Source organism: Alexandromys fortis, unplaced genomic scaffold (genome assembly GCF_014885135.2).
Source record: "Alexandromys fortis isolate MF-2015 unplaced genomic scaffold, M_Fortis_MF-2015_v1.1 scaffold_353, whole genome shotgun sequence".
Lineage (NCBI taxonomy): Eukaryota > Metazoa > Chordata > Mammalia > Rodentia > Cricetidae > Alexandromys > Alexandromys fortis.
Window position 1 is genome coordinate 689,851 of NW_026068254.1, and position 12,629 is coordinate 702,479.

The 12,629-nt window shown below is 37.6% G+C and overlaps 1 protein-coding gene and 1 pseudogene across 1 annotated transcript; both read right to left on the reverse strand.

Moving 5' to 3' along the window:
• Window positions 1-1,421: 1,421 nt before the first annotated feature.
• LOC126494226 (taste receptor type 2 member 140-like) lies at window positions 1,422-2,414 on the reverse strand (annotated as a pseudogene).
• An 8,746-nt stretch (window positions 2,415-11,160) lies between these two features.
• On the reverse strand, window positions 11,161-12,138 carry LOC126494227 (taste receptor type 2 member 140-like). Its single transcript, XM_050131486.1, has one exon. It carries the CDS (start codon window positions 12,136-12,138, stop codon window positions 11,161-11,163), a length of 978 nt encoding a protein of 325 aa, XP_049987443.1.
• Window positions 12,139-12,629: the final 491 nt, after the last annotated feature.

Below are 12,629 nucleotides of genomic sequence, written 5' to 3' on the forward strand. Positions count from 1 at the left end.
TTTTTCCACTTGCCCCAGGCACTGCTGGATGAGGGAGCAATTCTCTTCAGCCCATGACACCACCAAAAAGAAGGATAATAGGGACAGTTCTCCCATGCTCACAATTTCAGGGCTGGCTTGCCCACGCCTCTGTTTACATTGTTGGCTCTATTTACTGTCCTAGTGAGATGCACAGACTACTCTCCCAAGTGTTGCAGCTGGTAGGGGTCAGGGTTGGGTGTCCCATACTTATGACCTCACAAACATTTCTCCCACCTGCCTCAGGCATTGATGGGAAGAGGAAAAGTCTCATTTCCTCACCACCACCAAACAGATGAATAATGGGGACAACTCTCCCATGCTCATAATTTTAGAACTGGCTCTCCCACACTTCCATTAACAGGCTTGATTCTGTTGTGCTGCCCTGCTGTGGTGCAGGGCCTGCTTTTCAGAGTTTTGTAGCTGGAGGGAAGCAGAGACAGTTCTCCCTTTCATGTTGCCTTGAGGACAATTCTCTCTATTGTCTTGGGCATTGATGAGTAGAGACTGAAGAAAGGTAGCCTCCCCAGCCCAGACCCCTATGTGAGAAATGGACTAGATCTCTCATGATCACATCCTCAGGATTGGCTCACCTGTGCTGTCATCAACAGGATGGTCTCTGCTGCAAGTTTTCCCATGTGTTACTGCTGGTCAAAGTGTCAGCTCCCTCACCATCTCAGCCTACTCCCTTCCTCTCTTATCTCTTCAGATATTCCTCTGTCCACAAGACCTAAACCATTCTGTCTCTCTCTCACCATGCCACACACTACATACTGTACCTCTGTTGACACTGATAGTATCCATCTGGCTGGTGCTTGGAGTAGGAGGTCCTTCTGTCTATATGTTACTTTCATTGGTTAAATAAGAAACTGCCTTGGCCTTTTGATAGGACAGCAGCTTATATAGGCAGAGTAGACCAAACAGTATGCTGGGAGAAAGAGAGCAGAGTCAGGTAGATGCCATGGCTCTCCAACTCGAGATGGATGTAGGTTAGAATCTTCCCGGTAAGCCACGACATCGTGGTAAACAGAGATTAATAGAAATGGGATAATCGAGATGTAAGCGTTAGCCTTATATTATAGAGTTAATCACTTACATATAATAATTTACATATACTTACTTTCACAAATGTTTCATGTATTACTCAAAGATCACATTAAAATTGCAGAAAGTCTACTAAGGGACAGAAAAATTGCATTATAATGATAGTAGGAGTTCTACTATAAGGTTCATTTTCACATCATTCCTTGTATAACAACATACATCCTTTCTTATTTTCTATATATTTACAATATTTTTAGACAATGCTTGATATAGACAGAATTTTGCAAAGTTTACAAAGCTACAACTAAAAGATAAACAGAAAGAAAAAATATAAATATGCAGAATTTCTTATATATAGGTCATCCTCTAGAATACTGAACAAAATCTCTTACATGTTCTAAGAACCCAAAAATTGTAACATTTAGCTTGCACCTCACCCACCACAACAAAAACAGAAATAATTGTCTCAGCTTACTGTTTCCCAAAATCAAGACAAATGAATGGACTGAAGGAAAAACAAGTCCAGTATCCACAAAAAACATATGGGCTGTATTTTTATGATGAGGTTTATTGTTCCAAGACTGAAAGGCAAGTGCCAGGAAGAAAACAGTATATAGCAGCAGGAAGGCAACCAACATTTGCAGAGTCTTTATGTGGGCTGTGATGCTGATGTTTCGGGAGCCTTTGGCATTGTTTTGCGTGTTCTTCAAATGTTTCCACAGGGAGAAGATGATCAACAAAAAGGTGATCAGAGACACAGTAAAGGATATGAGTATGAACATAGTGTTTGTAAGTAAAATAGGTTAATAAAGTTGTGCATTACTTGTTATAGAACTGTTGGATATATAGAACTTATATTGATCGATCCACACACACACACACACACACACATATATATATATATATATTTATGATTATAATGTTTACAAAGAATATGAGCAGAGACACCCACAGTGTCACTAAAACCACATTTTGACTCTCCACTTTGGGTAAAGAAAAAGAGAGCTTGAGAAATTGGCTATCTTAAGAAAATAAAAGACACTGAGACATGTAGCAAGCCATATGCTAAAATGATTGGTCAGTATCCAGGAGGCGTTAGTTATTCTAATCATTTTTTCCGTTATTACTACAGCTGGACACAGCTCATATATCAACATAATTATGATTATCAACAATAGAAAAGCTATTCTGGAAATGGCCAGAGCAGTAAGGATCTGATCCACAAAAGAGATCTTTCCTCTCTTGACCCAGCCCATGATCTTCACCAGTGCCATGAATGCATTTCCTAAAATTCCTATGATGAACTCTACACTTAAAAGGATTAATAATGTTACCTGTAGAACAGCACTCATTGTCACCAAAAGGATGCTTCAACTTCTACTGCACTTCTGAAGACTTGGAAATGCAAACTTCTTCTAAAATGTTGTGCTTTTCCTCACTCTTGAAATTATATAAAAAACTCAGTGTGTTATAAAGTCTCCTATACAATATCAAACAATCTTTAAAATTCATTCATGATTTGGTTCATATTTTTTCTTCACAGACATAAAAAATCATCCAAGGCAGCCAAGCTTAGTATCTAGCAGATACTGTGTATTGTATACACAAGAACCTGGCTTCTTGTAGATTGTGATGAGAGAAACACCGAATCCCCATGTACTGCCTTCAAAACAAAAACATATTTACTTCCATTGTTTTTCCAGTTTACATGTTGAATAGTGACTACCAGCTACTAATTTCCTGACAAGCAAAGTCATATGATTTTAACTCACTTAGAAGAGAATAATTTTTTAATTGGTAAATGAAATAAGAACTTCATTAAATACATAAAAATGTGTACATATAAGATCCTGTAATTTTTTTTTACAAGGTTTGTTCTGTGATATGTCACTTACCTTCTAATATGTCAAAGAATTTATTTCATTATTGCTCATACCGAGAAGCTGATCATTTTCTTTTAATAAACACATTACATACACTAATGCATAAATATTCATATCTTTGGGTTACACCCCATTCACTCTCACTTTATTAGCTTGTTCTTATCATTGACATTCATTTTCCATCTAACTCATGCTTAGTACTGTGATAGTTATTAAGATATAGCATAAAATTGCTTTCAAGTGTAATTGACACATAATGTAATATGTTCTGTGCACTTGTAAATATTTCATCTGTGCAGGCACACAATTTGGAAATATTTCTCTTGTGCTACTTAATAGACAATAACTCTACATAAGTTCATCTATACAACAAAAATTCTTCTCATTCTCTGTGTCTCCCTTGTTCATATATCTGGTTCTCTATCAGCACCAAGGAGCATCAAATATGATTCATTTATCTTTATTTTGCTCCAAAATCTACTCATTTCCTTTATTGTAGGCATCAGGGCAAATGAGGGATGTTTAGGCAACCCAGGATATGAAGCCTGGCATGATAACATTCTTCAGGAGCTAGCAGATAGTCAAAGAATCCATAACAAAGTAGAGCAAAATGATTGAGGATATTAAAAAAAGATATAACAAAAGCATGTAACTTTGTTATAGTGATATACTTTTGTGTCTTTTGTCTAGTACTGAAGAAGCTATTGCAGGAGAAAAACAAGTCCAAAATCTGTGTAGATTATATGCTGAGATCTGGTCTCAAAACAACATTGGTTTTTAGATTTCACAGAGGAAAACATGCTGTTTTGCATATGAAAAATGCACCAACACCTCAATCCCCTGAAGCAACATTGAACAAAGAAAGTGAACACAAACTGCCTTGAGATTTCTCACAAATGACCAACATCCCTCAGACAGATATACTGGAAACAAAAATTAACAAAGATATTGAAAGTCTTAACGGGTAATTGATAAGAAATAGAAGAATGAGCATACCATCAGAGCAGCAACAGAAAGGTCCTCCTGGCCTGGCTCCTGTCACAAAGCGGAAAATTAAAATACAAAAAAGAATGCAAAGCATCCTTGGGTGGGGCTGTATGGAGTGGCTGTAGGTGTAGAACTTCAGTGTCTTTTGGAACACTGGCAGAAATTATGTGTGCTAGAGGAGAGGGACACTCACCCTTGTTGCTTTCCTGACCTCTGCATTGTCACTTCTAGATTTAAAAAAAAAAAAAAAAACTACTCAAAGGCTTAATATTATATATAACCATTTATATGAATATAAATGGTTGGCAGATGGCTAAAGCTTATTATTAGTTGGCATTTAGATTTAAATTAACCCATATATTTTATCTATGCTCTGCCACACTGTTTATGGCTTGTTACTTCGTTTTGTGCATGTCTTACTTCCTTGACAGCTAGTTAGAATTTGGCTTTCTTGCCCAGCCTTATTCTGCCTGATTATAAGCCAAATCAGCTTTATTTATCAGTCAATGAGAGCAATGCATATTCACAGCAGACAGAAAGACCAAACCACAGCATATTATCAGGGAAATGTGAAGAGTGAATAAATTTCTGTATGAACAGAATTCTCAAACCAAGAGGCACAATAAACCCTACTTACTTTATTTGATTCCTCGAGTATCCTGGCACAACAATTAGAAGATTAATAAGCTTCCAGGGCATCAAACAAAAACAACAACAATAAAATGACTGGACTTGTTTGAAGACACATTAGCCAGCTTTCAAATATCATAGAAAGAAGAACAAAAACCTCATTTTTTTTATGTTCTTATTTCCACCAGATTTCAGGTATGGCTGTTATCAGTTTCTTCCTATAGATATTTTTTATTCTATGTGTCTTTTACATTATGTATCTCGATCCCATTCATTTCCCCATCTTTTTGCATCTGTCCTCCACTCTTGCACTTCCCCCAAATAAAGCAAAAGTTAAGAGAAAAGGGGAGGAAAAGAAAATTAAAAATGTAAAACTCTCATGCTGGAAGCTGCAGTGTAACACAGTGAGTCGTACTGACAACTCCTTTTTTATTTATCTTTTATTGCAAGTGTACATTGAAAAGAGACGTTGGTTTGGTTCAAGGCCTCTGGTTTCTGCTACCCTATTTATTTTAGGCCTTAGCCTAGATATCCTGTTGTCTCCTAGATATCCTGTTATTGTTCTGTGTTGTAGAGATCCTGAAGCTTGGCATCTGCAGGTCAACTCCCTTAACATAGTCCAGCAGATTATAAATGTAGATGATGGGGTATGCCAGGTCATATTCTTGGGCCTGGACCTAGGTAACAATAGCTTTGGTCTACTACATGTAAAATGGGGACAGCACTCCTAAGCATACAACTTCGGGACAGGTTCACTCACACCTGCAGTAACAGGTAGGTACCCTAGTTAGGTGCTAAGCCTACTATCCAGAGTGTTGCAGCTAGTTGGGGGGGGGGGTCAGAGAGAGTGTTCCCATTCTTATTACCACAGGATCAGCTCTCTTATCTTCCTTAGGTATTGATGAATAGAAGGGAGGCCATCACTGCTCAGCCCATGTCACAAGAAGATAGAGGAAAAGCGGGGAGTGCTCTCCCGCACTCATAATTCCGGGACTCACTTACCCACACCTGTGTAACAGAGTTGGCTCTATTGTGCTGTCCTGGCAAGGTGCAGGGCCTGCTCTCCTAAGTGCTATAGTTGGTGGGGGTCAAGGAGAGCTCTCCTGCACCTATGACCACTATGCCAGTTTTTCTACTTGCCCCAAGCACTGCAGGATGAGGAGGACAGCTCTCTTCAGCCCATTCTACCACCAGAAAGAAGGATAATTGGTATAGCATGCTCACAATTTCAGGGACTCAACCACACCTATGTTTGGCTCTGCTGAGGTGCACAGACTGCTCTCCCAAGTGTTGCAGTTGGTGGGGGTCAGGGTTGGGTCTCCCATACTTATGACCTCACAACTATCTCTCCCACCTGCCTCGGACATTGATGGGAAGGGGAAAAGTCTCATTTCCTCACCACCACCAAACAGATGAGTAATGGGGACAACTCTCCCATGCTCACAATTTTAAGACTGGCTCTCCCACACTTCCATTAACAGGCTTGGCTCTACTGTGCTGCCCTGCTGTGGTGCATGGTCTGCTTCCTAGAGTTTTGCAGCTGGTGGGGAGCAGGGACAGCTTGCCCTCTCTTGTTGCCTCAAGGTCAGTTATCTCTGCTGTCTTAGGCATTGATGGGTAGGGACTGAAGGAAGGTATCTCACCCCAGCCCATACCCCTATGTAGGAAATGAGGGTGGGGCTAGATCGCCCATGATCACATTCTCAGGATTGGCTCACCTGTGCTGTCATCAGCAGGATGGTCTCTGCTCTCCTGCCCAGACCAAGTGCAGGGCAAGTTTTCCCATGTGTTAAAAAAAAAAAAAAAAAAAAAAGCATCAGCTCCCTCACCATCTCAGCCCACTCCCTTCCTCTCTTGTCTCTTCAGATATTCCTCTGTCCACAAGACCTAAACCATTCTGTCTCTCTCTTAAATCACTATGCCACACACTACATACTGTACCTCTGTTAACACTGATAGTATCCATCTGGCTGATGTTGCAAGGTAGCAGGTTTTCTTCTTAGAGCATGGAGCATGGAGTAGGTAGCCTCAGGACTCCATGTAGGTATCATTGTCCCACACAGGTCACCCTGGTAATGAGCTGAGCCATGCTTCCTCATCACAAAGAGATCATTATAGTGCCCATTGTCCAGTGACATAACCTTCTGCTTGGTGTGTTCGGATGCATGACATAGGATGGGGAGTTTCTCTAGAGTCCTAGTCATGGGTCAGGGTTAGGATGCCCCTGGCCCATAGTTGGTTGGGTCCTGCCTATTCTGTAGATATTTTACTTAAAAGGCCTCTCTCTTACAGAAGTCATTTTTCTTGTTCTCTAATGATATCTTCATGCACTGATAGATACATTGACTATCTCAGAATCTCAGCTTCTACACATGAGAAACAGTACCACACAAATGTGAGTGCTAAAGTTAGAGGTTCACAAATGACCACATACATAAATACTAAAACATTTTTCTTTAAAGGCTATTTATTACACATATGCACATTAAAAAAGAAAACCTAACCATCCAGAAACCATCAGCCTGATATGATTTGTTAGGGAATATATGGTCTGATTTAAAAAGTATTTGTTTCTAAACATTCCCATTCTTCTCTCTCGTTCTCTCTCACTTTTGTAGCTCAGTACCCTTCTCTTCCTCAATCTTGTTTGTTGTCTAAGGTTTCTGTCCTGCCCAGTTCCCACAATCATTAAGGGCCAAAGAAATCACACAGAGGTCTACATTAATTATAAACTGATTGGCCCATTAGCCCAGGCTTCTTATTAACTCTTACATTAGCCCCATTATTCTAGTATATGTTAGCCACATGGCTCGGTACCTTTTTCAGCGTGGCAGTCACATCTTGCTTCTTCTGTGTCTGGGCCAGGACTGCCAAGGAATCGGCTTCCTTCTTCCCAGAATTCTGCTGTTCTCATTGACCAGCCTCTACTTCCTGATGGTTGTCCCAGCTATACTTCCTGCCTGGCTACTGACCAATCAGCATTTATTTAAAATATAATTGATAGAATACAAACAATTGTCCCACACCACTTGTTCATCTTAAATTGCTCAGTTCTTTGATTAAATTTATATATTTCACTTAGTGTTCACTTTTCCATACAGTTAAAGGAAAGTACCTACTTAACAAAAGTTAATGTTAAAAACACACTAGTCACCCTAGATTGTAGTAAGAGGTCACTTGTTCATTTCCCAGCTGCCAAGACTCCCAAAATAACCACACAGAAACTGTATTCATTAAATCACTGCCTGGCCCATTAGTTCTAGCTTTGTATTAGCTAGCTTTTATATCTTAGTTTAACCCAATTCCATTATTTTATATTTTACCATTAGGCTCATGGCCTACCATCAAGGTTTCAGCATGGCTGTCTCTGGAGGTGGCTTCATGGCTTCTCTCTAACACCACCTCCTTTCTCTCAGAATTCAGTATAGTTTTCTTTGCCTAGCTCTATTCTATCCTATCACAGGCTTATGACAGTTTCTTATTAACCAATGGTATTCATAGCATCATAGCATACAGAGGGAAATCCCACATCACCTCCTCTTTTCTGCTTAAATAAAAAGGAAGATTTTTACTTTAACCCAGTAAAATTACATATAACAAAACAGGTATCAAGCAAGAATTACAGTTACAATATTTCTATTTATTTTATCTTTTATCATAACTAAAATTATAATTATATCCTTATACAAACTATAATTACAACTATCAATTCATCAACTCCATCAATAACTGCAGAAGGATATATTATTACCTAAATAAATGGGAAGTGCATTGTAAGCAACTTCCAAAATTCTAAAATTAACAGAAACATTTCACCACCTAGACAGTCACCCAATGTTCTTCTGTATCGTTGGTGCATCCACCTTCAGCCATAATGCCCATAATATCCAACAGACTTCTCCATTAAGCAGGAAATTTCAAAGACAGTTCTACCTATATTGGAAATTTGTCAGTAACATTTTTTGCATCCTGAAGAATGTCTAGTAGACTCTTTCACGAAGCAGCAACCCTGAAGGATCATCTCACCTTTAGGCAAGTTTAGCAGTCATTTCCCTGTGGGTCCTGTATATCCGGTTCACACATCATACAATCAAGCAGTCAAAGCAAGAACAGTTTGTTGCCCAAATGGCTAACCATCTCCATAAAGAGCCTCTTCAATGCCCATATTTTTTGAAGTAATTGGTGCTGCCAGGAGCAGATGTGTTTCACTGTCATGAAAAATCCTAAATTCTTAAATATTTTAAATGCCATATTCTGTAGTCTTTGAAAGATTTGAAAAATCCTATACATCTGAAAAATATCTCCGTATATCTAGAAAACCTAAGTAACATAACTACAAGCTTTACTATTATAGATGACTATCTATTAACATATATTTCTTAATTATACATTACATTTTTAAATGAGCTGGACAAACATAATACCTTAATCAAGATAAAAAATACATATACACATAGTAAAACAAAATTGACCTTTGTATCAATAAACCAAGATCCATACCAATGCAAATCTCTATAGCATATCCCCTCTAAATGTAAAGAAATATTTATAAACAATATTTGGGAATATGGGTGTAGTTCTCTCCAAACTTCTTCCTGCTTCTTGTTGGCCAAAGTATTTTTGGAAGTGTTCACGACAAACTTTCAGGGGGTCATGGTCCATCAAACCACATTATCCTGAAATGAATCCACATTTTCTTATCCTCTGTGGAAATAGAGGAACCTCTTTTAAAAAGCAACAAAATTTTAGACCCAAACTTTGGAATCAAGATACCTATAAAATGTATATGCTGCTTTAGCTTAGCAACCCAATATAAAAAAATGTCTCTCTGTACTTAGCTCCTTAACATTTGAAAAATTTAAAGAAAACACAATAATATACATAATCCAGACTCTGTGAATTTTTCATCTTTATATGGAAAAATATATAAGTATTTTTCTTACTCTACTACTTTTTCTACAAGTTTACTTTGTCTATTTAAAGACTTTGTTTTACTTTTTTTTTTTTTTTTTTTTTTTTTTTTTTTTTTTTTTTTTTTTGGTTTTTCAAGACAGGGTTTCTCTGTGGCTTTGGAGCCAGTCCTGGAACTAGCTCTGTAGACCAGGCTGGTCTCAAACTCACAGAGATCCGCCTGCCTCTACCTCCCGAGTGCTGGGATTAAGGGCATGTGCCACCATTGCCCAGCTAAAAAAAAAAACAATTTACCTCTTTTGATAATTCTCTATACTCTTTTTATTCTTTCCCAAGCCTACATACATTTATCCAACATGGTGACGGTCTTTTTCTTCTGAATTTGTCTTTATCGGGCATCTGTAATCCTTTTCTGAAGAGAAATGGTTCTTTTTTTAATGCTAAGTAGGCATGGATAGGGACAACGTGGCCCTGCCTGTTTGTTTCACTCAGTCCAACATGTTGGAGGAGGTTTGTTCATTACGTCTAGGAGTTATTCTCTCCACCCTAGATCCAGGGCTGGGTCACAGGAGGTCTGTGTCGCCATTAAGCAAGTTACAGCACTCTGATCACAAGCCCCATGTAAATGCTCCATAGCCAAACCTCGAGAAGAAGTCAAGAGTTCATGCTGGCAGCACAGCCTAGAAAGCCACCTTTTCAAAACTGTGTGGCTTTTTTTTTTCTGCTACCGCTGAATCAGGAAAACCGCTCTTAATGGAGTTGCAGCAACGTGCCCACAAACTGAGCAAGAAGCTGTGTTAAACTCTGCGGGTTTTGTCTTTGTTTTGTGTTTTTTTTTTTCTTTTGTCTAGAATTCCTTTAGAAACTTCCTCCCGTCTTATGTGGATATAGTCAATCATGTTGGCATGCCAATTTGTTTGTCTTCTGGCTGCCTGGCAGCTCAGACCCCGAAATAATCACACACAAAAACTATGAAGAATCCTACATCACTAGATTACTCCAAGTTTATGTTCCTGTGATAGCCTATTGTTTTTGACCTTTAAAAAATACATGTGAATAATCACATAAGTAAAGGAAAAACATGAATTCCCTCAGTATGATATTCAGCTAAGACATTGTTGTGATTCAGTGCTTGTGGACATATATACTAAAGTAGATTGTGTTGCATATATTAAAACTATATAGAAAAATACAATGCATTTCCAGTGACAGACATGTTCCAAAAATTATTGATTTTTATATTACATAATATAGGAAATTGGAGAAAGATTAATACATTTCTTAAAATTTCTAAGTTGATATATGTGAAACAATGGGCTAAATATATGTCCACGTCTACATGTCATTTCTTAGCTTATTCTTGACTATGAAGTTATATTACAGAGTTAACCATGTACATTTAATAATCTACATATACTTACATGCACATGTGTCTTATGTATTACTCAATGATCATATTAAAATTACAGAAAGTCTAGGGAAAAAATTGCATCATATTGATATTAGGAGTTTTACTGCAAGGTCCATTTTCACATCATTGCTTGTATAACAACATACATCCTTTCCTATTTCCTATACATCTATAATATGTATGGACTAGTGCTTGACATACACAGAATTTTGCAAAATTTATAAAGTTACTACTAAAAGATAAATAGAAAGAAAAAATACAAATATTCAGAATCTCTTATAAACATCCTCTAAAATATTGAAGACAATCACGTATATGTTCTAAGAACCCAAGAATTGCAACATTTAGCTTGCACCTCACCCACCACATCATAAACAGAAATGCTTGTCTCAGCTTACTGTTTCCCAAAATCAAGACACATGAATGGGCTGAGGGAAAAACAAGTCCAGTATCCACAGAAAACAAGTTGGATACTTTTCTATGATGAGGTTTGTTGTTCCAAGACTGAAAGGCAAGTGCCAGGAAGAAAACAGTATATAGCAGCAGGAAGGCAACCAACATTTGCAGAGTCTTTATGTGGGCTGTGATGTTGATGTCTTGGGAGCCTTTGGCATTGTTTTGTATGTTCTTCAAATGTTTCCACAGGGAGAAGATGATCAACAAAAAGGTGATCAGAGACACAGTAAAGGGTATTAGTGTGAACATAGTGTTGGTAACTAAAACAAGTTTATAAAGTTTTGAATTACCTGTTATAGAACTGTGAGATGTGTTCAGCTTATATCGATCAACCCAGACATCTATATACATGTTTATGATTATAATGTTTATAAAGAAGATGAACACAGATACTAGCAGTGTCATTAAAACCACATTTTTAACTCTCCACTTTAGGTAAAGAAAAAGAGAGCTTGAAAAATTGGCTATCTTGAGAAAATAAAAGACACTGAGACATGTAGCAAGCCATATGCTAAAATGATTGGTCAGTATCCAGGAGGCGTTAGTTATTCTAATCATTTTTTCCGTTATTACTACAGCTGGACACAGCTCATATATCAACATAATTATGATTATCAACAATAGAAAAGCTATTCTGGAAATGGCCAGAGCAGTAAGGATCTGATCCACAACAGAGATCTTTCCTCTCTTGACCCAGGCCCTGATGTTTACCAGTGCCATGAATGCATTTCCTAAAATTCCTATGATGAACTCTACACTTAAAAGGATTAATAATGTTACCTGTAGAACAGCACTCATTGTCACCAAAAGGATGGTTCAATTTCTACTGCACTTCTGAAGACTTAGAAATGCAAACTTCTAAAATGTTGCGGTTTTTGTCACTCTTAAAATTACAAAACAAACTCAGTGTATTATGAACTATCCTATACACTATCCAACAAACTTTAAAACTCATTCATGATTTGGTTCATATTTTTCTTCACAAACAAAATATATTGTCCAAGGCAGCTCAGCTTAGCTTCTTGCAGATACTGTGTATTATATGGACAAGAACCTGGTGTCTTGTAGATTGTGATGATAGAAACACCGAATCTCCATGCACCGCCTTCAAAATAAAAACATATTTACTTCCATTGCTTTTTCAGTTTACATGTTGAGTAGTGAATACCAGCTACTAGTTTCTGGACAAGCAAAGTTACATAATTTTAACTCACTTAGAAGGCAATAAATTTTAAATTGGTAAATGAAATAAGAACTTCATTAAATACATAAAATTTGTACATATAAGA

Bases quoted from the DNA above. Each gene is read 5' to 3' on its own strand.
- LOC126494227 (XM_050131486.1), bottom strand. From the start codon at position 12,138: ATGAGTGCTGTTCTACAGGTAACATTATTAATCCTTTTAAGTGTAGAG.